The 26,392-nt window shown below is 41.2% G+C and overlaps 1 protein-coding gene and 1 long non-coding RNA gene across 5 annotated transcripts in view; both read right to left on the bottom strand.

Moving 5' to 3' along the window:
* The window catches only part of ssbp4 (single stranded DNA binding protein 4), a 105,104-nt gene extending 104,152 nt beyond the window's left edge, over positions 1-952 (bottom strand). Inside the window, exon 1 of one of the 3 annotated variants that reach the window (XM_046048564.1) lies at positions 786-952. In XM_046048564.1, coding sequence (XP_045904520.1) covers positions 786-841 — 56 coding nt within the window. In that variant the 5' untranslated portion in view covers positions 842-952. The remainder of the gene's footprint in view (positions 1-785) is intronic. The other 2 variants (XM_046048567.1, XM_046048565.1) reach the window with 2 other exon arrangements.
* A 4,035-nt stretch (positions 953-4,987) lies between these two features.
* Positions 4,988-26,392, bottom strand: part of LOC123971514 — a 39,870-nt gene continuing 18,465 nt past the window's right edge. Inside the window, exons 2-3 of one of the 2 annotated variants that reach the window (XR_006825211.1) lie at positions 19,870-19,928; positions 4,988-5,327 (exon numbers count right to left, since the gene is read on the bottom strand). This is a non-coding gene — a long non-coding RNA (uncharacterized LOC123971514). Of the gene's footprint in view, positions 5,328-18,050; positions 18,131-19,869; positions 19,929-26,392 lie in introns of those variants that run through there. The other variant, XR_006825210.1, reaches the window with a different exon arrangement.

Below are 26,392 nucleotides of genomic sequence, written 5' to 3'. Positions count from 1 at the left end.
CGGGGAGACTTGCAATACACAGTAAGCATCAAGAATTACACGCGACCCCACACCTTCATGATAGAAGTCTGTTTCTGTTAAATATAACAGCTTCATATTTGTGGCACGAGGACTCGCCGTCGTGTGAGTGGATGCTAAAAAGTTTACCACCGCTGTATGACTGCTGAATGGGACAAAACTTTTCCCTTCATCGCCAGGGTCTGTTCGCGCCCGGCTTTAACGTTACCCCTCAAAAACATAGCGAACAGCCCGAGCGAGCTGCCAATTTCTATTTCTTAAACACGATACAATTCAACCATCCAGCACCCGAGTGTCCTAAAGTTTATAACAGAAGACCGAGCAGCCCGCCTGTGCAGGGACGTGCACATACATCCCCACAGGAACATGTTTTACCCGATATTACAAAGGAAAAAAAGCGCTTCTGCTATGCTCTCAATGCTGCAGAAAAGTGCTGCACGCTGAAACGTTGTTTTCACATAAAATGCATTGTTGCTCTCCAAACGCTTGTGCCAAGTTACAGAAGAAGAAGCGCACAGCAGTGACTATCCTGTGCAAAAACGCAAAAGTGCAAGCAAGAGGTAAAATTTAAAGGGAAAAAAAGTTTAAGAGACGCACCTCTATGGTGGTCGGATGGGAGGGGAAACCGCACGGAGGACCGCACTTTAGTACAGTACACTCCTTTTAAATTACAGTACCTAGTTTAGAAAGTTGGACTCCTCTCCTCTGCCCCCCTCGCCCGCACGATAAGCAGGTAAACTCTTACATATAGCGCATAATTCACTTACTTTTCTCTCGCTTGGCTATCGGAAGGGACGACAGCTCCTTTACCTTTGGCGTACATGCTGGATTCTGTTTTAAGACTTTTGCCCCACTCAACACCTGTCAAAGAAAGCAGCCAGGAAAACGCTCCATCTCCATAGCTACCCCTTTAGTGTTTTTACTCCCCCCCCCTCCCTCCTCCTCCTCTCCTCGCCTCCTCCTCCTCCCCCTCCTCCCTCCTCCTTCTCTCTCCTCTCCCTCCCTCTCTTTCTCTTCTTTTTTTTTTCTACATCTCCAACATTGGCCACAAATCAGGCACAGTTTCTATTGGGGGGACTTGAAACCGTCCTCTGCTGGATTTTTTTTCCCCTCCTCAGCCGCTGTTCCGCAGGCCTGCTCTTCCTCCCTCCGCTGTGCAAACGGTGGGGGCTCCTTAAAGGGAAACACACACTTCTTGTTTACTGACCTCAGAAACATGAGGAGAGAAGGGGGGAAGATGGGGAAAGGCATGCCGGGTACAGGCTCTGCACTTAGACTGGCAATTTCCCTAAAAAGACATTCCAGGACTTTGACTCCACTTTCATTTTGGGACTATGACCCACACCAATGAGGACATTACTCTCATTACTCTCATTTTAGCATATTTACACACAGTGATAGGTAATTATTCTCCATATTTTGTTACATTTGTGATTTGGTCTTCATGTAACAAGTGTTGTTTTGTCATTATAACAAAATAATTATTGTACCGTAGGAGCTTATGAACTCATTGTTGCTATAGAGAGCCAAACTCTCTCCACTTCCGGTGGGCCACTTTGTAATCTTATTTCGGAAAAAAATGTGTATGTTAGTCAATGACGAGAGACAATAAATTTTTTGATGGCGTTTGAATAGAAATGTATGCATTACTATATGATGTTTGTCAATTTGAAAGATAAAAGTCAAGAAAGTAAAGTAACATTTAGTTTTGTGCGAAAACACTCCATGTACTACATCTCTCGTTTCACACATTAAACGTCACCAACATGGCCGTCACCTCTTTTTCCCAGAACAAGGGGGAAAGTATTGAAGTGGTACAAAACACACAGGCATGATGCTTCAATAATGTTAGCTTTATTAACGTTATCTTCGGTCATTGAGAGAAAAACTGTTGAAGTATAAGATCGAAAATTTTTGTACATAATTAAAAAGACCACAAACCCAAAAGTTGTATATGTAACATCATAACTTTTTTACTGAAGCTAATGCCTGTCATAATGTAATCTTGCATGTGTGTTTTGTACTGGAATGAAACATGGCGAGACTTGACTACACTGAGCGGTTTCACACAAAACTAAATATTACTTTACTGTTTTACGACAAACTACGACTTTCTTGACGAACATAATTATCTTTTAAATTGACAAACATATCTATAATTTAGGGCACAATTGAAACGGCATAAATATTTTTGTTACCTCTCGCTGTACATATTTATTTCCGATATAAAAAATAGGCATAAATTAATTTGATCTTTACCCTATAACGAGGTGGAAAGTAAAGGTGTGGAGTTCAGGATGGTAGATGGGTCTGACTTTGTGGGAGACTGGAGTTTGTGTCACATCACAGACCTTATTGTTTACTGTTTTAGTTAAGATAACTTAGCTTTAAGCAAGTTTCTTAAACTCAACCATACCTTAACAATAGATTGTTTGCCATTACCAAGATATTTCACTTACCTTAAGAATGCTGTAGTTGCCATACAAAGATACTGTAGAAATAAATAATCTTAAAAACATTGGCATTAATCTGGGGTTTTGCAGAATAGTAAAATAATAACATTCTTGTCTGGTAATATATTTTTATTTGGCTGAAACAGCCAGCTGTATCTAGCTAGAAATTATCCTGATCTGAAAACTTACCAAGAACTCCGGTTCTTTTTATTATTTTCTTCCAGACCTCTCTCCTTATCTTATCCCATCATGAGTAGATGCGTCATTACCATTACCTTAGCACTACCCAGACTATATATGTGTCTATTTGTGTGGAATCACACTTTTGAATTGACTTCACGTGCAATCATGGTGCCTCTGCAACCGGTTTTGCGTAAAGTCCTTACGCACACACCTTTCTGTTCAGTTTAACCGCTGTTCTAAATTAGCGTGCATTAAAGTACAGGTAGAAATAGCAACATTATTTCATTGTTTATAGTCAATGCACATCATATAATATGGATAACACTTTAAACACAGCATCTGTTTTTGCCCAATTTAAGTATGATATTATACATTTAGAATAATACACCCCAAGGTGTCCTGATATAGAATATAACTGACTTGGTTGGGGGCAAACCAACTCCTTTGTATTGTGGCATGTTTCACATTATGGTATTCTTCGTTACGTGTTTCATTGCAGCATGGTTTCCATTACGGTGTTCTTTGCCTCTACCTCATCCATTATTTTGAAATATCAGGACAGCTTGTGTGTTTTTGCTTCATATTTCTCATACCACCAGTAAAAGGAGCAGGCATTTGAAACTGCTTGATAAATGTTTACAATATGCATCACTGGTGCGAATTTTGTCAGACTGGTATGAGGATTGGATTTAAAAGAAATAAGCTGGTCTTCTGAAGCCCTTATTGATTTTTATTTTATTGGTGGGTGTTTGCCTGATGATAATCACTGACTGAGTTCACAGTTTATGCACCATTTTATTCACAATTATTCAACTCTAACTGAGAAGTACAACCTACCACAGACAGCTCTGAGGTTTACTTCTGCTGCTTTCTAAACAGCAAAGGACACACGATCTTTTGTTATTCAGATTATTGAAAAATAAAAACTTGAACGGGTTGGATGTGAATCCAGAGGCGATGAGTTAATTAAGGGCGTTCTTGGTTAACACAAGGGAGGCTTAAGCAGCAGTCTCCAGTGTCAAGTCATCCTCACTGTTCTGCATAGAGAACGATCAGCCCACAGTCGGAGCACAGCTATTGCTGTACATTTCACATCTTGAAGAAGGCCACAGTCCTGATGAGATCTTTAGCTGATTTCTTGTTAGCTCAAAGGGGATTGGTTATTATTATTCACTCTAACTCTGACACCCCACTGACCCAAGGTCAACCCACTTTCCCTGGCACCCTTACACCTCCGACTCCAATTACAAAGCAGCTGTAGGGAGGTGGCACAGTAGTTGTTCCATATCAGCAAGTGTTAACAGTTCTGTATAATAGCATCTATGATTGGCTACTATATCCTTAAAGTAGGACACTTTTGTGGTATTTGTCAGCTAGGCCTAAAGGCAGGATGTACTTGTGATCTTTAACTTTTAACATCCTATACCATGCTGACTTGTGAGGCAAGTTTACTGCTCACAGAGATCAGTGTATGATACTGTGTATGTACTGTGGGCTACAGAAAAGTTACACAAGGCAGGAATTAGATCTGAAGTATACAAGGGGTTACAGTTAATACATATGCAATCAATTATTTTGTGGTTTATATTTTCACTTAAAGGGGCACTTCAGCAATTTTGAATAGCAATGCCATGAAGTTAGGGAACTCACAAGAGACATATTTGTAAAAGAATGATCATAATCAAAGAAGAGATATTTGTAATATAGTCTTTAGTATTGGTGAAACTCCAAAAACAATGGATTGTACTAACTATAATGCAACTGATTAGCATATTTTATTAGAGTCCTTCCTCCTCTTTCAAAACCATACAGCTCCAGTTTGTAATGTAGGCTCTCTGTTAAAAATTAAGTCAAGCACAAACAAACACGTGCGTACAAGAGAAGAAATACATATATGAGCAGAGAAAGCAGAGAAGGCAGAGAAAGCAACCAGGCACCCCTTATAATAGAAGAAAAGCCACCTAAAGAAGTGGGGTTTTAAATCAGCATAGCACACCACACATGAGAAGACTGTGAAACGCTTCAGTTATTATATTGTATGACAAGCGTTTTGAAGACACTTTGGTGTTTTTCAGTCCTGTTGCTCGCCATTAAAAAGACCATGTGTGCTCAAATAAAATGATTAGAAAACATCACAACAACAACTGTCAGCTAACAGAGATACTTAACATGATGACTGGCTTGATGCCACATGTTTGAGGTTGAAGGTAAAAACTGTTAATCCATCTGATAAAGTAATACATGTTTGAAAACTAAGATTAAGAGTAATAATAGTGATTATAACTGTAATACAGTCTAATTTCAAATAATAGAGACAGCACCTTGCAGAAGTGTATCTTTCACTGGTGTTTATTTACACTGGGTCAAGGTAACAAAGGAATTAGTGTGATAAATATAGAAGAAAACCAAGAGAACACGACATTTGTGTAGTCCATAACAAGTTTGGGAGCAACCTCGAGGTAAACTAGTGCTGTTTCTCTCTGTGTCTTTTTCTCTTTTGGGTGGCCTTGCTTTCACTCAGGCAAGCAATGTGGTTGCAATGCCAGGAACCACTAAGCCATCTCTGGCCACACTGACTTTCATGTTATGCAACAGCTCCACCAGTGAGGGTCCACGTTAGACGTGCAAGCATCCAGTACCCCTGTTAGGTCTCAGCTCCTCCCCGACATTGGCCTGCATGGGAAGGAAAAACACAATAAGTTGCAGTCCAGACCAACAGGAATTCCCCCAGCCCCTGCCTTTGTGAGGCCAAATTATAATTAATCACAGGTTGAATAATTCAGCGGCAAGCATATAGATGCCTTTCCCAGCCCATTTCTCAGCACCTGCCTTAGGAGGCATCCCCAGAGCCTACATGTATGCATGTAGGTTATGTTTGTATGTGTGATTGGTGGAGGAGCTTCTCTAGGGCCAGTAAAAAGGGAAACACACAACCCCAAAACATCCAAACACAAGGCAGCAGTAAAACCTCCACCCTACAATCCCTATGAGTCAGCCATGACTTGCAGAGGCCCCTTGATCCGCCTCTTCTCTTCTCCTTCATTCTCATCTTTCCTGTCCAATTCCTTAACATTTTGACTTACAGAAGAGAAATGGCACTTTTAAATGCATGAAGGAGAACTGAATTCCTAAAGGCGGGCGGGGGCTGGTTCTACTCAAATAGCTCTTTACCCTCTTTATGTCACTGATTGGGTCAGCAGGTTGGAGGAAATCCATGTGAGAGTGGGAGACAATGGGGGGCATGTGGCAAAATCATTGATGCTAATCCTGTCTTACATTTAAGTGTGAAATTTACACAGGAAACGGCAGTGGGACATCAATCAATAAACCAGTCAGCCATTGTTAATATGAAACATATATTCAGGCTACTGGCTGTCGTTCGGTCACTGAATTGAAACCAGTGTCTCAAAATCATGCTTCCATTTGTTTGTTTTGTTGCTAGGTTTGAATAACTCTTAGCTTAGGCAAATTACCTGTTAATTGCAAAAACTACATCTTTCAGCAAAAACCAAAGAAAACACTGGGCATGTATTAAATTGTTTACTAGACAAATAAAAAAAATATTCCACCGGCACAGCACAGCCTTGATAAACATCTACTGCTGCTGAAAAAGTTTGAAGCTGTAAGCCCCTGCTTACATAACTTCAAGTACTCAGTTATCCCAAATATGAACCTGTCTGTCTGCTCCTCTGTCTGTCTGTCTGTCTGCGTGCCTACCTACCAGCTGTTATGTCTCTCTGCCGCTTCCTGTCTGTTTGTCTGTTTTGATTTGCGTCATTCCACTTGGTCACCAAGTTCATCTGTGCCATTCCCAAACACTCTGCACCCTCCCCAACCCCCAACCTTCCACCCCCCACCCCCCCACCCACCCCCCCTCGCTTTGTTTCATCCATCTGACACCCAGCGGCTACTGCGGGCCTCTGCTGTGATGAAGAAAGACTCTGTGCTCTTCAGCGCTCCCATAATTAGAGACAAAGAAAGAAAGAAAGAAAGAAAGAAAGCTTTGGCACTAGTTGCCTCTGTGCGAGGCGCACAGGCTGCAGATACAGGTTGCAGCCACACAGAAATAATAATAAAATCTATCTCCCACATCTTTCGTTCTGTGCCGCCTTGTAAAAATGTTCAAAGTCATTGCAAACTTTAAAAACACTATTCCACATATTGCAGTTGACAACACAAAAGCCCTAATGGCTAAAAGGCATCTGCGTTAAATTTTCCCTTTCTTTTTAACTTGTATATGCCATTACTTCAGATTTACCAGCAGCTAAGGCCACCTTACCATCAATCAAACAATAAAGCCAGGAGAGAATACCTTACCAGGCATTTAGATCCAAAACACCACTCATTAAAAAAACACAGGAGGCTGCACTGGTGGGGTCACGTTGCTTCAGGTACCACAATAAATGTGAGATGATAAAATATGATCAGAATCAGAATCAGAATCAAAAGGAGCTTTATTGCCAAGTAGTGTTTTACACATACGAGGAATTTGCTGTGGTGATAAGGTGCTACACGTAGACAAACATACAGTCAACATAAATAAATGTAGAAATATATAAATATGGAATAGAAGAACAACGTTGCAGATATATACATGTGCATTGTTCTGGGTCTGTGCCGTGTAGAAGTAACGCAACGGAAGAGAATAATGTGTACAAATAAATATATAAACTGACAACATAAAAATATACAATAACAAAGATCAACAATCAACAACAAATATGTGCAACGTGCCAGGTCTGTGCACGACACGAGATGAAAGGGGGAGTGTGAGTGGGGGACCCGGCCTTGTTAATAAGGCTGCAGACGGGAAGAAGCTGTTTTTGTGACGAGAGGTTTTGGTCCTGATGGACCGCAGCCTCCTGCCAGAGGGGAGAGTCTGAAACAGTTTGTGTCCGGGGTGGGAGGAGTCAGCTGCAATCTTTCCTGCACGCCTCAGAGTCCTCAAGGCGTACAGGTCCAGAAGAGAAGGAAGATTGCAGCCAATCACCTTCTCTGCAGAGCGAATGATGCGCTGCAGCCTGTCCTTGTCCCTGGCAGTGGCAGCAGCGTACCAGATGGTGATGGAGGAGGTGAGGATGGACTTAATGATGGTGATGTAGAAGTGCACCATCATTGTCTTTGGTAGGCTGAACTTCTTCAGCTGCCGCAGGAAGTACATCCTCTACTGGGCCTTTTTGATGATGGAGGTGATGTTCAATTCCCACTTGAGGTCCTGGGAGATGATGGTGCCCAGGAAGCGGAAGGAGTCCACAGTGGTGACTGGGGTGTCACACAGGATGATGGGGAAGGTGGGGCCGAGCTCTTTCTAAAATCCACGACCATCTCCACGGTCTTCAGAGTGTTGAGCTCCAGACTGTTCTGTCCACACCAGGTCACCAGGTAATCAAGGAAGTCCAGTTTGAGTAACAGAACCATGAGACTTGATCCAAGGTGTTGACTGACAATCACATTCTCACAATGTGGCAACTGCTACAATAAACTTCTACAAACCAAGAATATAACACAAAATATTGCAGAATGCACTGGCCATGTAAAATTGTAGTCGCCATTTTTTAATTGAAGCTAAAACAAAAACTCAAGAGTGGCACAGAGGGATTTCATACACATGACATCTTCTGCATGTCTGTCCGTCTTGGGAGCAGGATCCCTCCTCTGCTGCTCTACTTGAAGTTTCTTGGGGGAGTTTTTCTTCATCTGAATCGAAGATCTAAGGATGGAGAGTGTTGTATGCTTTGCAGATTGTAAAGCCTATTGATGCAAATATGTTATTTGTGATATTTGGTTATATAAATAAAATTGATGTGATCATGAATTAGTGACATGTCTCTGCTTGAAGAGTCTGACACAGATCGCAACCAACATTTTATTAGACCCATCTTCCAGAGTGTGACATGCAATGACCCTGTAAGGTCGCTGTTATCCCACAGTGTGTGGGGACAGCATGTCACGCACACATACAGAACATGACCGTGATTTTGTTCTCAGCTTATTGGCCTGCTATAAATGTTTGAAACAAAAACTTTAACATGGTCTGATGAGGTGCAGAGAGCAGTATGTTTTTTGAAAACTTTGTCTTCCTCCTGCACTTTTATTCCCTACTCTCCTACTTTGTCCCTGTACCTTTAAGTAGAAGAAGAAGAGAGGGGAGGGGGCGATAGAGAATGGGGAGAAGTGCAGTGGCAGAGAGAGAGAAAGAGGGAGAGAAAGGGAGAGGGAGGCAGTGGTAATGTTCTCATGTGTTTTCTTTCTGTGGGAAGTGGCACAGCCCCATCACAGCATAAACATACACATGCCCATGTACACACACACACACACAAAAAGCCAACACGTTTTTCTACGTGTGAGTGAGGGTCCCTATCCTCACACAGTCAGGGAAGAGAGAGTCATGTTGACGACCATATTCCACAGCTGTGATCCCATCACACTCTGCAGACATGGAAAAGGAAGGGACGGCAAATAGAGGAAGTGAGACATTGAGAGACAGACAGGAGGGGGCGGTTACATTTGCCTGACAGAATGAACAAGGTTGACAGGAAAGCATGGGTCAGACAAGTAAAGGAAGATTTTGTGAGTAAAAGTTTTGTGTGTTTGAGAGTGAAAGACTCCAGATGGGCAACTGCAGTTAAAGTATTGGTATTGCTCTCACTAGAGGAATTTCCTTTGTGACTGATGCAACACAGCTGATACAATACAGACAAACATGTCTGTAATGTCACCACCAGTAGCTCCCCTTTATTTCTGGGTGATAACTGGGAGGATGAATTGCTCTGGATTTTTCCAGTGTGCCTTCCTGCTTAGTTTTAGATGATAACCACAAACAGCTAGGCCCAACCCAACAGAGCTACACCGAAACATGTGGTTACATCCTATGCCTGCTCACTCGCTCCTTCCATTATCTGTTATGCTCCACCCCGCCATCCTCTACTTCCCCACCACCACAATATATTGGCTTTGCCTTCCTCAGACGCAGAGTCAAATTACCATGACAGTGCTGAGGAAGACGATGGGCTACTGTCAGCCCGGAGTGAGTGAAAAGTGAGAGTAGCAGCTAGCTGTTTCTGTAACAGGCTTTGTGGTACCCTGGTCCCCTAAGCTGGACCCGGAGGACCATGGTGAACTGCAGTCACACTCTGATAGGGACCGGCCCGGCAAAGGCAGAGGAACGCGCACCGCCTGCTACTGGCAGGCAGGCACTGAAATTGCATCATCAGCGTGAAGGCAGCCACCATGCCAAAAAACACGCCTTGGTAGAACCTGCAAAAACATGCCGTGCCAAGTCACTCCTCCTCCTCCTCCTCCTCCTCCTCCTCCTCCTTCTCCTCCTCCTCTTCTACCATCCCCTCTCCATTTAGCAACCTCTCTCTCTCTCTCTTTCTCTCTAACACCACCCCTCACCCCCCCATCACATTTTTTAATTCTCTGTTCCAAAACATGCACATGAGCATGCTTGCCAGCATGGGTGCCCACACTAGCGCGTGCATACATTCTGCATCACAGTTTGTCTCTGCTGCATGTTTTCCACGCGCCCTTGTACACCACTGCCAGGCAGCATGGAGCACTGTGACCTCCCACTTACCCGAGGGCCTGTGTATAAGTTTGAGTATGTGTGTGAGTGTGAGTGTGTTGTGGTGGGGGGATGGGGTTTAAGCAGACGGGTAATGGGGGTTGTCACACCAGGGAGTCAGGGATAGACGGTTGTCTGCTCCTCTGTGCCCTACAAGAAAGAACTGGTGCCATTATGAACATCATTCACTCCCTGAGCTTCACAGCACAAACCCTCAGTGATGAAACTACCAATCACACTTGGGAAGAAATTGAAACCTGCAACTTTTACAGCCATTAAATATTTCACTTTATTTCAGAGTCACCGCTATGAGTCAACTCCGTCTCCTGCCTACAATTCAGACTCTTTTTTCTTTCCAAACGTGTGATCTTTTCAGTCTGCACACGTGAAAAAAAAACATCACAAATCAATTACAGAAATACGGAAGTACCAAGGGGTATGATTGGTATTTACAAAAATGCAGTGACAGGTTGATGGAGACAATGGAGTGAGACTAATGTGTTGTCAGCTGCGTTTTGTTCCAGCGGACTTGTCAGCTGCTTGTACATTTGACTAACTTGGTTAAACCGCGTGTGATGCAAAGACGGGGTCAGCATGGGGACAGTAACTGACATGATAGCTGGAGGTATGTGTGTGTGTGTGTGTGTGTGTGTGTCGTGCGAGGGTGGGTGTAAGGGTGGGTGGGCAGACTGGATTGTGATCCTGTCAGTGTACAGAGGAGGGGGGGGGCGGTGGAGGGCTCAGTGATATGAATAATACCACACAGGAAGTAAACAGCCATTCTTAACGTTCTTAACACCTACACCAGCCGACTGGCAGATAGAGATGGTGGGAGGGAGGGGGGAGAGACAGAAACAAATACAGAGAAGAAGATCAGGAGACACTTGTATGAAGTTTGCCTAATTTTTTAAGCTCCCAAAATAGCCACAGTGGGATGATGAATTTAGAGCTGCCTGTGTTGTCAGGAGAGTAAGATGGAGGTATTGTTTGGTTCCCTTCTCCTCCCTCCTTCCCTCCACCTTGCACTTAAACATCTCGATAGATAGACCCACGGGAGCCTGTCTCCTGCATGAACCCTGCTTTAAATTGCACTGTAAAAATCTTGAAGTCTGTAAGACGGCAGCGGGGACAGCACGCTGAAGCTTTTGTCTCAGTGCGCACCACTGTGAAGAGTCAAATCAAAACCGATCCAACGCCATGGGATGCCTGGGGAATGCCACCGCAGGCTCCACACTGGGGTGGAGGCAAGATGCTCACCGGGGCTTTTTGGGTTATATGAGAAAAGCAGCCCGGTGAGTGTGTGCATGTTTCTGTGTGTGTCAGGAATGTAGCATCCCTCCCTCTCACTCTTTCCCCTTCTACCTCAGCTTCACTCAAAGTGACTCAAACTAAAAAATGGTGTTTTAAGTACTAAGGAGGGATTTTGTGGTGACTGTATTTGTGTGTGTGTGTGCGCTTGCGTGCTTCAATACACGGTTGTGTGTTAGGGGTTGTAAGCCTTGCACAAAATAGATTGACGTGACCTACATATCCATGTGGCTTTTTATTAGCATACGCCCATATTTCACATAGACACACTGTCGTACACACACACACACACACACACACACACACACACACACACCAACAGATAACAGTGAGACAGCCACGAAGAAGGCTATTTACATTATTTGCATTGTGTCCTTTGTTTGCCTTTAACCGTCTCAACACCAGAGCAGATGGCAAACTGACACACACACACACACACACACACACACACACACACACACACTCACACTCACACATATGTGCATGGAAGATGGACATCATGAATGAATGTATGCATAACCCATAGGCCAAGAATTTTCATTTTGAAGATTGCATGACAAACAGTTTACATGATGATGCTTATATTGCAGTGGAGGGGATCATTCAGGACTGACACCATCAAATGTGATTTCTATATTCCCCAGGGAGTAGAAGAGAAACTGGAGGTTAAGCCAATATACTTATTATTTATAATGTAAAAAGAAGAACTAAAAAAATTGTCCCTAATTTGCTATATTGATACTGTACTCTGGGTTTGAGTCCCTAAACCTAACATCTGGTTAGGTTTAGGGTACAGAAACACTTTGGTTGAGGTTAGGAAATAATTGTGGTTTTGGTAAAGTATTGAAAAAGTGAACAGGTCCTGTCTCTCGCTTCAAGTCAGTGAAGACTTTTTCAATATTTGACCATGAACTTTCCCTACACCATAACCAAGTGTTTTGAGCTGCCTAAACATAACCACAAAATCAATAGACCTGCTTTAGTTGCCACCAACAAATCAAAATCAAATATTGTGTTCTGTATGAATGTTTCCTCATTATGTTGCATTTAGTCTCAAAACGTATTTACTGTGGTAAATTTGGCCATGAGAATAATGACTGTTGTTTCTTAGAAGGTGAAATAGCATGACGTTGTACTTGTGTTTTCAATTCATCCAGTCCATCATAAATAATAGTTTTCTTGCATTTTGTTGCACAACCCTGTGTTGTATAATGATAAATAAATGACAGTCAACATTGCTTACTTTAAACTATGACTGAGATCTTTCCAGACCCTTAACCTTGAGTAGTTCTTCTTTTAAACCTGACCAAAATCGTTCCCTGACATTTACTAAGTAGTTTTCGTGTTTATACATAACCAAACCTCAACCACTATGTTGGTAGCAGGTCAGACAACATCCTCAAGACAAGTCCTTCAAACTGCAGTAGGTTGTTTGTACAGGCTCCCCATAACCACACATATGAGCATTTCCCTTACCAGTCCAGCGACGGGCGACTGTACCTAAACTACGTTATGTAAGTCACGTGACCCAAGACACATGACATTAAACAACTTTAACGTTGTGAAACGGTAGCAGTTTGGTTAGGTTTAGTCAACAAAACTACTTGGTTATGTTTAATAAGACATTGTGGTTTAATAAGTATGTAAAAATTACATAATAAATTACGTAAGTAATGTACACACACACGAGACAGAAGTCAATTTAATCACATGATGGAAGTCCCACTTATATGGGTTGTAATAACATACTGAACAAATGACCCGTTTGGTTGTTTTTCTGGGGAGGACAGGCTGCAACGGCCATATAAATAATTTTTGTGGTAATTTCTAATACTTTTAGATGGCATGCCTGAAAACTCACGAAACTTTGCACAAAATTCAAGTCCCACGAAAGTTTACATGTCTTATGTTTCATGCATGGTCGTGGCAAAATGGCCATGTTTCTCCAAAATGTACAAAATTTTTGTGGCAGATATATCATATCCAGACCTACAAAAGAGCCTCTTAGAGCAACGCACTAAACTCAGCCATTTTGGATTTAATGGTCATTGTTGGCGATTTACTAGTTCCGTACTTTAACAAACTCCTCCTGCAGAATTAATTCGATCAACTTCAAATTTTCACTGTGCAATCTAAAGGCGTTGACAATGAAAAGTTCTACTATCTGTTAGATCAAATCATCAAAGGGCATTTCCGTGGCATGGCGTGGAAAATTTATGATTTGCCATGAAACAGGAAGTTGTTGTAACCTCAGTGTATATGGTCACATCTGCACCAAACTTGCCCCTGCACCACGTTTTACCAAGATGTAAGAAATTTTTGTGGCACATGTATCATCCCAGGACACACAAAAAAGCCTCTTAGAGCCATACCCTGAACGACAACTGCAACGAGTGTCACAGTGCGCGGGCCTGTCCAATGCTGCTTGCAGCTTTAAATTAACTTTTTACTATTTATATATGTTAAAGGACAATTTCAGTATTTTTAAACATGGGCCTAATTTTCACATTCTCCCTCTGAAATCTCATGAGAGGCCAGTTGTTGCAGTTAGACAATGATGGAAATGTGAGTCAGTTGTAGGAGTTGTGTTGAGGTAGCATTAGGAAATTAAGTCTTGCTAGCAGCTCCTCTATGTTCACAACAAACTCCTCTCCTGCAACAACTTGCCTTGCACGAGATTTCAGAGCAAGAATTGTCCTTGAGAGAGACCTGGTTAAAAACAAAGGTGTCACCGGGAGTCAATCATGATGTTGTTAGACACCTCGTTTAACAGTCTGAGCCTGTCAGTAGCAAAAAAGAAATAGTTTTGGTGGATGTAATTTTGATGGGTACTGTTGCCCGGAAAGGAATACGTTGCAGCCATTGCAGACGGTTTGCGACAGCTGACTGCAACCATCCACTGCACAGATTCCAAAACTTTTTGTACCTACTAGTCATTTGTACACCAAAATGAAAGTGAAAATAGGGGCCAGGTTTTACATTATGGAATCACTAAAATTATCCTTTCAGAGAAAGAAAGGTGAATTGGTAAAAAGAAAACCTTTAAATCAACATACTTCACTGTGGTTTGTGATTCACCATTTTACCAACAATGACACCACCCTCTTGACAGGCTTTATTCATAAACCCTTTTTAACACACAATTGCAACACAACAGGCGACGTTCAGAAATCTCTTAGCTCAGTTTTCTGTTTAACTGTTTCAGACCCTTGAGCAGGAGGAGTTTCTCTCTCGCCCTCTTCTCTCATTCTTTCCTCACTGCTGTTTTCCTCTTTTTTCTCTCTCTCTTATCTCTCCCTCTGATCCCTCATTTCAGCCCCCCCACCCCTCTCTCTCTCTTTGCAGAGCAGCCATCCCCAGGACAACTATTAATCAGAGGCAGAAATGATAGATGTTTTGCTCACCAGCAATGCCATCTATTTTGCCTAAGTACAAACAGTAGATGTGCTGTGCATATTTATTTCAGGAAAAAAAGACAGTAGCTCAAAAGAACACACATCTTTGCACATTTACAAATGAATACACGCATACACAAACACATGCTCTCGCCCTCTGTAAACAGCCTCCGCCACAGTGACGCAGAATCCAGACTTAAATATAACTAGAATCAGCTCTCTGCGTTTTTGCCTCTGCTTGTGTTTGAGTGTCTGGGCATTACTGTGTGTCAAGGCACCTTGCAGCTCCTCCAGCGCACTGATGATTAAGCAGCACAATGAACACAGTGGTCATTGTTGGCGTAGGATTTCTTAAAAAGACTCTAACTAGAGGCATTTGTGAGTCAGAGGACTGTAACACTAGTTTATAATTTGTGTTCTCTTCAAGGCTTTTGAATCATTCACTGTCTGAAATATCATGCAAATGTACTGATTTTCAGTTTTACTTTTACAGTGAACTAGATGTTCATCTGACAGCCAAAATGAAGCCCAGTGTAGGAGCAATTATCACTTGCTCTTATTTCTTTCCAACACCAATCAGAAGTGTGTTTAGCTTGCCAGAAGAGTTGCAGTAAAATTGTCATTTTTTAAAGGTTTTGCCCATAACTTCTTGAGTTGTGGCAACGAGCCCTACTGCTATGGGGCTACTTTGGAACAACCTGCCTGAAGAGCTTGCTGGCACAATCAGTCTCACCTTTTAAATCACCTCTTAAAACCCATTTTTATAGACTTGCTTTTATGTGACAGCTTATTATGCCACCAAGACAAGCATCTACCTGCTGTTACTAAGACCATGTCCACATTAAAGGGCGAAGTATGCTCAAAAAGAACTAGTTCATATGACATGTCATACAACCAAGTGTTTATAGCTGTTCTGAACGGCCACATTGGAAGGTGGAGTGACACACCCGGATTATCCAGACAGCTTGTAGGAAGTCAGGTGATGTAGTACAAAGTGCGAAAAAAGTCCACATAGGGAGGTGGTCGGGGTGGATGGATGGAATCACACAAGCACAGGACTTTCATCCAGGAGATTGGGGTTCACATCATGTTATATTTGTTGAAATTTTCTTTACATTCGGACAGCAATCAATAAATTAAATGCTCTGATACAAAAAAGAAAAAAAATCTGCACATGGAAATGTGTTTTGGGGGAGTGGCTTTGGAGGGAGGCCTGAAGGAAGGGGGTGAGATTGTTTTTGTGTTACCTAGCCCAGCTGTAACGTATAATTTATTTTACCCCATACTTTTCTAAAAACTAACAAAGTAGTTTTATTGCTTAAATCCAATCAAACTATTTACAAATAGATAAAATGTAAAACTTGAAAACACACATTTTTGCTACAATAAATCTTTCAAAACGCTCCTGTGCTGTCAGTAACAACCAATCACAAACATGCATTATTGATGACGAAAGCCCTCCTTTGCATGCAGCTGTTGTCACCTGCAAATCTATCTCAGCTTGTGTTGCAAAGACAATGATATTAAGCACTTGGCCTAATTACTTAAAGAAGGCCTGTTTTTTTTCTTTTTTAGTTTATGATTAGGCTACTTTGCACTGCAGAAAGATATTTTTAATCAGGGATATGTCCGCCCTAGCTTTCTGCAAATTGTGGCCACCTGCTATCTTTATTTCTGAGAGATAATTTTTAAAAGCTCATTCTGCAATCGAAAATGGCAAAACGATAGAAATTTGTCAAACTTCCTTCTATTAATATTTTGATCATTAATTGATTTTGCCACCATCCGAAGAATCCGAAGATTCAAAGGATATACCATTATAGCAGAAATGGACACACTCAGTGTTGGTATCTCTAAGACCCTTCCCAACTTTTCCTTCCCTTTTTTTTTGGGCACCATTGGACCATTATGCATCTACAATCAACTATCGCCTGTAGTTTTGCAGTGCCCAGCCCTGATTGCCTCTGTTGGCCCTGATATAGTCTGACTGAGCACTGAACTGAGGTGATATACAGCAGTAGTGAATCAGTTCTTTCATCCGTCTCTGCTTCTCCTTATTTTTCACATCTGCCTTATATATGCTGGACTTAAATCACTATATGTGGATGATGTTTGTTCTTATTTTATTGTTTAAAAGTTTTATAAATTGGAAGATTTTTCGTTGGACATTGTAACCTCACTGTACTTTGTACCCGGGGGATATGCAGTGGTGGTGTCACACACTTTCAGCTCTCATCACACACTATAGTTTTCTGGTTTGTTTCTTGTACCATAGTAATTATGTCATTGTTCTATAGTAACTGGATCACATGAGATGGGAAGTTAGATGGGATTTGGATCAGTGTATGTATGTGTCAGTTTGGCATGACTAATGAGGATTTAGTTGGAACAAAGAGGCGTATCAGAGCCACAGTGTCGGATATGAGTGAGGCGCACTCGTAGCTACAAGAAACGTGCGGCAGTGATTGGCCGAGACAACATGGCCCACTCCTGAAGAATGCCTCCATCCTGGCTGCCTGCCTTGCTGGCTGGCCAGATGACTCGCTGCCTGCCTGGGAATTAATTGAATGGGCTGCTCCACGTGCAATAATATGACACATGCTCTATGTGTCGAGAGGTGTCACTTTACTGTTGGGGAGGGAGATGGGTGGAGCAGGGGAGTAGTAGGATGGAGAAGAAGGAAGATGATCTGCTGGTTTATAATAGATTGAAAGTGAAGCATGGAAACTCAAGGAAATGAATAAAAACACAGTGTAAGGGAGTACCCTAGCTCAGAAAAAAAAAAGAAATTACATATCAAAGTTTTTGGACAAGCAATTTGTCAGCAGTTGTAAAGTCTTCAAATAAAACTGTCTCTACTGTTCCAAAGTGTTTGACTGATGTTTGTTGGTGAACAACTTACATCATCTTCTGTGTAAGAACTGCCAGAATAGCGCACTAACGTTATCACATACAGTATACAGTAGATTTTATAGCATTAGTAGTATACTTTACATACAAAAGGTGTAACTATTGTATATGCTGTAACAAAAAGTTTCAGATCATTGTAATGGAGATCAGTTCATTGGGGGCGACTGACACAGGACAGAAGAAGTCGTACACATATTGATTTTGATTCTTTATTTAGTTAAACATTTGGTAACTTTCTTTGCAGTGGTAATCCCAGAGTGTGGTCGAAAGAAGCACAGGGAGGCTGGCCATCCTGCCTGTGTAAAAAGAAACTTCAATCAGTAGTCGCGGACCAGTTCAGTATTTTGTGTTTTTCTTCTCTGTTTCAGCTACAGTTTTCAAGCTAACTCAAACAGCTAATTCAATTATTTTATTTTTTGAGTTTATGTGTTATTAACTTATTAAGAGAAATTTGCGTTTATGTAAATATTAATTCTTTGTATTAAATTTTTGTAAGGTGTAAATATGTATTATTTCATATGGTTGTGGTCTCACCTTGTTGCTGTCAGTGTAAGTTTGGTGACAATAAATGCCACGGTTGTGCTTTGCATTTTACATACGTCTCATATCTGTGGGGAAAAAAAGCCTTGTGTACTTATGTGACACATAAGAACACAAGGCAGACGCAACACAAGGATTTTGGAGTCATGTCTTCATATTTAATCTGGCAGTAAAGCATTGTGTAAGAGGTCATGTGGCATCAGATCAAGTCAACCCATATGTTTGTTGGTTTCTATGATTTTATGTTTGCTTTGTAATTATTTTTATTTTATTTTATTTTTTACAGATAAAGATAGTTTCAAACAACAGCTTCAACCAGCATTTAAACACGTAGTATCATCTATCATCAGTTTTTCCACACATTTAAAAGGATTCAGACAATATTGAAGCTTTTAACCCCCTCCTGTAAACCAACATATACTCCACAGATTGATTTCATCATCTGATCTTCGGTGGAAAGTCATCTTTTAATTCTAAGACAAAATCAGGCCGGCTCCTCCTGCTTTAATGACTCACTCACCCATGAACTCATTTAAAATCATGCGTCTCCAAATCAGTCATGCACTGCCGACCCCAAGAACAAACTGGACGTCTTGGCAAAGCTTGAAGTGAGCCAACAGTATGGAGAGTATCGATAATGAGGACACAAACCTCAGACTGTGGAGCCCTGCTCAATATGCCAGGATTTGTCCAAGTAGATAAATCAGAAATAATTGCCCAGTTCCCCTGCATTTCCTGGCCACACTGAATGGAGATGAGGGGCCACAACACAATACAATCAGACATCAGTCACTTCTCAGCCTTCACGGGTCAGTGGCTGAAACAATAGGGAACTTAGGGTAATTGTTTACCATATCTTTTGGACAAAGACGGCGTTTTTCAAATTCTTTTCGTCCAAATCAAGATCATCAATTTGGTAAACTGTGAGGCAGAGATACTATGGAGCTGTAGATCTTTCTTGGCTAATCCTGGCTCCCCATCAGCGACTTTATACATGTGGCTGTCAAACTCTTCATGTGTAATAATGACATGTACAAAAGTTTGGAAACCGCTGGGATCTGGGTCCGAATCAATAACGTGATGTCAGTCACTGGTTGCAAACAAGACACTGGTGGCAGACACATTGTGCCTGTTAGCACTCTACTGCTTTTCAAACTGTCAAAAATTTCAAACTGTCACAAAAGTTACAGAAAAATCTCTCAGAAACAAAACCAGTATAAACTAGTTTAAGTGACAGTTGCATAACACAAGTGTTTACTTGAGAAAATAAATATGGGAGTGCCTGCGCGTGCCTTTTTGGATACATTACAGAAAGCCAAGGAATATAAACACTATTCATGCAAACTAAAAAAGTAATTTTCATGGACTTCCTTTTAATGTCACACGGCAGTGTTAAGTCAACAATGACTGACCGAGGGGAACTTTAAACAGAGAGAAGACAGGATGAGAGGAGCAGGACAAATGATCTATGGAGGGCTGAAATGGAGTGAATCACCTTTTACAGGGTCCTGCCTCAGTGCTCCTGGGTGATTGAACAGATCAGCTGGGTTCAGCCTGACAGAGAAAGGAAGACAGCAAGAGAGAGATTTATCAGTATACGGGGATGTGATCCTCCGACTGTATGTTACCAAAGTGTTAAATCACGGCGTGAACACCTGCAGGGTAAAAGGTTGGGTTGCCAAGGTGAAAGTAAACCTTCTGCCAACATGTTGTTGTGATTTGTTTCAATAGTTGGGAACAAATTAAGCTTAGAGTTGAATTCATGAGCATAAAAATAGCCAAATTCAGGATATAAAATAAAAGTCACAAAACAAGTCATTTTAAAAAATTGTTTTGTAAAAATTCTTTACAAACAGAAAGCTAAAATACAAGATGAAAAGATAATATAATATAATATAATATATAATATAATAATAAGCATAATTCTAGTTGTGTGACCACTCCGCACTACGCATGACCTTTTGCCATTCAAAAGGCTAAAGCTCTTGTGGGATCTTCCAGCTATAGGTATTTAATAGCTCTCACACATGTCCCTAAAATTTAAAACTAAATTTAAAGAAATATTTGCTAGCTCCTCAATGTAATATTTCATGAGAATGAGACAGAAAACTGAAGTTAAATAATTATATTCATTGCATTTGACATCACTCTGTCCTTAAAATACATTTAAATGTACTTAAAATACTTCACAAAGAATGTAAGAATAAATTATATACGACAACATATTTAAACATGTAAATAGCATAAGCTAAATGAGCTGAAAGGATAAAAGACAGATGCCGAGCTGGCCTTCTTGCTAGTAAGTAATAACTTATTGGCTGGCTTGCTATGTCTTGTTTGCCTGTGTTAGCAAAGTTTAAATGTGGTCCATAACAGACTCCAGTGTGAACTGGCCACGGCTTGAAAGTGACCCGCATGTGCAAAAGAAGAATATGATGTCACATGCAGCACGCTGTCGGACGGAAGTAAACATGGAGGCCACAGAGGTTAGTTCATACTTGCTAACCCTCCCAATTTTCACAGGAGATTCTTGTATTTTGTTGCCCTTTTCCCGGTTTTATGACAAAGGGTTTTATGACAAATGTTTACAACTTAATGTCCTTCTTATTACAGTCATTACAATTTCTGGCACTGTACAGCGCGTATAAGCGCTACAACTTTTTCTCTATCTCTACTTCTTTCCGCCCAGACAAGTAGCATGCATGTCACACAGAATTGTGCTGACGGTCCCTCTAGAGTGACGTCAGAATTACATGAATTCCGATCTGACTGTCCAAACTGAGGTCGCATTTCAAAATATCCAACCTTATCTGATTTAGACCACATAAAAAGTGACCCAAATCCGACCTGGAGAAGATCAGATTGCCCATGACCTGGGCTTTTCACACTCTTATAAAGAAATCTGATCTGAGTCACATATGAGCAAAAAAATCTGATTTGGGTAATTTTGACGTGCAGTCTGAACGCTGACAGAGGAAGCTATGGCGAGAAAAGAGAGCGACCAAGCAAGCGGCTTCCGGATGCTGACAAGAGCTTTGTGAAAGTCAGACAACATGTTGGCATACTTTCTGTTTGACCAGTAAGTAACGTTACTATGTCTTGTGTCGTCACTCTTGCTTGATGTTTGGCTGTGTTAGCAAAGTTGTCGACATGCTAGTTTTTGATCATAAGTAATGTAATCATAACTAATGCATGTTTATAGCTGTCCTTATTTACAACAGCGGTGAATTACACTATGAAACAGCAGGTGCCCCAAATCACACTAAAATTTCAAAACAGTTTTGATATCATTACTGTAAAATACATACAGAAATCTGGTTTTAAGCTTTTGGTGTTAAAGTAAAACAAATAATGAATTAAGGTAAAAAAAAGCTGTAATAAAAAAGTCTGCCGTGTTTTTATCTTATTTAAAGTGTGTTTTGGAGATGTCATGGTCAGAATTTCCAAGTTCCCAGGCAAAAATTTCAACTGGAACACCCCCTTCAGTCAGATTTCTGACTTGGAAAGTTGGGAGAACCTCACCAACCCTGACCTCAAAATCCAAGAGCAGCATCAACAGAGTGGAAGCTGTAGTAATATACTGTTTATCCCACTTCTGTCTTTATTTGTATCTCATTAAATCAGTCAAACATAGTACTGGCCAACGTACACTATATTGGCAAAAGGTTTAGGACACCCCTCCGAATCTTTGAATTCAGGTGATCCAAACACTTCCATGGCCACAGGTGTATAAAATCAAGCACCTAGGCACGCAGACTGCTTCTACAAACATTTGTGAAAGAATGCACAAAGTGAAAGTGATTGGGAACAACAGAAACTCAGCCACGAAGTGGTAGGCCACATAAAATCGCAGTGCGGGGTCAGCGCATGCTGAGGCGCACAGTGCACAGATGTCGCCAACTTTCTGCAGAGTCAGTAGCTACAGACCTCTAAACATCGTGTGGCCTTCAGATTAACTCAAGAACAGCACGTATAGAGCTTCATGGAATGGGTTTCCATGGCCGAGCAGCTGCATACAGACAAGTGCAATGCAAAGCGTTGGATGCAGTGGTGTAAAGCACGCCGCCACTGATACTAGAGCAGTGGAGACATGTTCTCTGGAGTGACAAATCACGCTTCTCTGTCTGGCCATCTGATCTGGTTGCCAGGAGTACTTGCCTGACTGCATTGCGCCAAGTGTAAAGTTTGGTGGAAGGGGGATTTTGGTGTGGGGTTGTTTTCAGGGGTTGGGCTTGGCCTCTTAGTTCCAGTGAAAGGAACTGTTAATGCTTCAGCATACCAAGACATTTTGGATGATTTCATGCTCCTAACTTTGTGAAAAACAGTTTGGGGATGACTCCTTCCTGTTCCAACATGACTGCGCACCAGTGCACAAACCGAGGTCCATAAAGACATGATGGATGAGCGAGTTTGGTGCGGATAACTTGACTGGCCTGCACAGTGTCCTGACCCCTTTGAACACCTTTGGGACAAATTAGAGCGGAGACTGCGAGCCAACATCTGTGCCTGACCTCACATGCTTCTAGAAGAATGGTCAAAAATTCCCATGAACACACTCCTAAACCTTGTGGAAAGCCTTCCCAGAAGAGTTGAAGCTGTTAAAGCTGCAAAGCGTGGACCAACTCCATATTAAACCCAATGGATTAAGAATGGGATGTCATTAGGGCTGTCCCTGACTAAGGTTTTACATAGTCGAATCAGAATTGTCAAGTCCTGCCTATAGTCGACTGATGGTCGAATCATGTGTGTTTTTGTGCGCGGCGATTGCGAGCCGAAACTAAACTGAGGCTTATTGTTGACCTCTTTCTCTCTCTCTCTCTCTCTCTCTCTCTCTCTCTCTCTATCGCCTGCCATTCACCGGTCTTGTGCAGAGTTTTGCCGACAACTGCATGCACGTCGTGGGTCTATTTCAAGTAGCTGGCTGTTTAAAAACGATGTAATATTCTTTGTGTGGTTCATCAACGGTGATAAATTATCCGAAAGTCCCGCGAGGTGCGGACAACTCGGCACAACACCGATGAAGCTGGTGCTCTGCTCCGTCTCTTCAGCAAGTGTTCCTCTTCTGCCACTGCACACATACACGCTACGCCTACTCATGCACACTGACGACCCGGGGTTAGGGTTACAATTTTGGATTTATTCACGCATTTTAAAACATTTATTGAAAATTTTAAAAAGTATATTTACAGCATTAAACATTGAAAATGTATTGTTCTATGTAAAATCAGACGTTGATCACCCCTATATAGCCAAAATGTCATGATCCTTGTTTTGCTGCAAAGCTTCGACTGTGAGATTGACAGTTGATCAGGCTCCACCCATCAAAGCATCGAATCTTCGGCTATTCGGGGTCAGCCCTAGATGTCATTGACCTTCGTGTGCATGTAAAGGAAGGTGACCCAAAATGTTTGGTAATATAACACATATCTGTGGACATTTTGCTACAGTGTTTGTGTTTGCAAGACACCAAGTAACGCGTTGCTGTCAACTGGTATTGCTAACAATGGCTAGAAGCATTCATCTTGGTTTTCCAACTAAAGATCTGATGTGTGCTGGAACCCTGATCAACTCGGGTGTGACACCCTTCTCAGCTCTGACTTCAGACTTCCAAAGTAAACAGAACATGATTTAAGACACGTACCACATGTCCCTGCTTTAAATACCCCTCACTTTATCTATCTACATTTGTCTTCATTTTTTTTTTAAGTGTGTTTTGCACGTTCTTCCAGCAGCAACCTGGTCATGACAGCTTTTAAAATTTGCTCTTCTTGTACAGGTAGATCTGTGAGAGGACACATGGCAAACCAAAGTTATGTGTTTGTTTCCGGCAACAACAGCGACAGAAGATCGGTGTATTTAGCATGAACAGTGACGCCCACTGTGACTGAACAAAGGCCATGTTCAGACCTAATAGCTTGTATCCAGATATATCTGGTTTGCGTCCAGATCCTTTTCAGATGGCCTGCAGAGTGCATCTCAACTGTGTCTCCAGTGACCAATTCTTATGAGATTTTGTTTCCCTGCTCAATTGTTATTTTTTCTGTAAGTATGCTGACTGCTACGAAACAGAAAGAATCATCAGAGAAGAGGACTGTAGGGGCTGTTTAGTATTTCCAATGGGATTTGAAAATGTTTTCTGAATTGACAGGGATAGGCAAATCGACTGTTTTGAAGCTTTGCCATGCTAAATGTACACACGGCTGAAGATGTAGTCCTTCGGTTCACCTGTGGATGCATGTGCACTCACACTACATTACTTAATAATATGGTTGTGTGTGAAAACAGTTTACTTACCAGTTTAAATGATTCATTTTAGGGTTGTAGGGACTGAACACAGTATTGCAACAGAGCTTATGAGTCATCACAAATAAAAGCAATCAGACAGGTTTCAACCAAACCCAGTTCAAAGTTTAGCTGTCCAAACGACTTATTTGGAAGTGAAAACAAAGCATGGAAATCCCCCCCCAAATAACCAAATGTTCTATTATAAATTTCTATTACAGATTTACAGGTCAAAAGGCATGGGGGTGTCTTTTTTTGTTGGTGTTTGCAATAGACATTTTGATTTCACCTGTTTGACTTCACCGCTTTCTTGTTCAAAAAAGTGGCAGTAAAAGAAATTATTTTCATGTTTCTTTTAATTGCTTTTACACCTGTATTTTGTTCTGTCCGCATGTGATCTGTTAACTCAAGATGCATGTCTGTTAAGAGGGTCGGAGAAACAGTGTCAGTTACAGAAGCTCAAACTTCAATAAAAAGAAAGAAAAACAAGGAAAAGGCCATCAAAGAAAAAGAAAAAGTTTAAATACACCACAGTTACAACTTACCAAAAGCTATATTTGAATACAATTACAACAAATTAAATAATACTGGCAAAGGTTTCACCCCTTAAATAGATTTTTTGTTGTTGTTAAGAAACCACTGTACTCTCCTCACCCATAAACACATACACATGCTGTACATATACCTCTGATTAACTGTGTTGTTTACTTCAGGATTTTCCTGAACTTACTGTTCCAAGTCAGTTATAAAATAAAAAGTATACGTCATTGGCTAAATTGGGCTAATTCTAGTTTTTAGCTTTTATAAAATAATAAAAGCGGTTTCCTAGTTTACATCACTCAGAGTATAAATTTCAGCTCATTAACTTTCAATAAGTTTTGAAACAAATTTATAGTTTTGGTAGAATATGCACATAATAATATGATTTTCAGTGGTATGGCTCTGTAAGTACAGTATTGAACTCCATAACCATACATGTGCATGCAAGGAGTATAATTATTTCTCTGTGTCATGAACCTCTGCCATTGTCTGCCATTAAAATTGTTTGCTCCATGTCCTGTTTTTTCCCCTTTACTTGATCTCATTTGTTGACAAGTTCTTTTTCCATGACTGTATATTGACTCAGACACACACGAACACATTGTGACTGATATTTAAATGGAGCCCTGTCTGTTTTTCCTGAACAAATCAGATCTGCACTCAAGTTAACATCCATTTGCTACACACAGGATACCATACAAGTCCAACCTGTTCTGTATGGCGACATTATGTGTGTGACTGTCTTGGTTTTGCATGTTTATGTGTGTGGACTTTTTGGCTGAGGCCACACTGAACAGTATACGTTCTCATAGTGTGAGCACAAGGCTTCTGCTTCTTTGTGCTAAATGCTAACATTAGCATGCTATAATGATTATGGTGCATTCCATTTGACATGGGAAGTCGGAATTTCCGAGTTCAAAGGTCAAAATTTCAAATGGAACACCCCCTTAAGTCGAAAAAGAATCGCACTAACCCGACTTCGTGATCCAAGATGGCTGTCGGGGTATCAACAGTAAGTGAAAGTTCTAGTTTATACTGTTTATTAGCACTTCTGTGTCCTTGTGTCTCATAGAAATGTTTGTACACAAAGTGCTGTCCAACAGCTGTATGTGGTCGTGTTGCTGCAGTGTTTAGTGTGAGTAAATACCGCTCAATGCTTTTTTTTTAATCAACCGGCGTATCATTAGCTAACCTGG

Source organism: Micropterus dolomieu, linkage group LG05 (assembly GCF_021292245.1).
Source record: "Micropterus dolomieu isolate WLL.071019.BEF.003 ecotype Adirondacks linkage group LG05, ASM2129224v1, whole genome shotgun sequence".
Lineage (NCBI taxonomy): Eukaryota > Metazoa > Chordata > Actinopteri > Centrarchiformes > Centrarchidae > Micropterus > Micropterus dolomieu.
The sequence above is the reverse complement of the archived record's forward strand: the minus strand, read 5'-3'. Positions and strand labels throughout refer to the sequence as shown.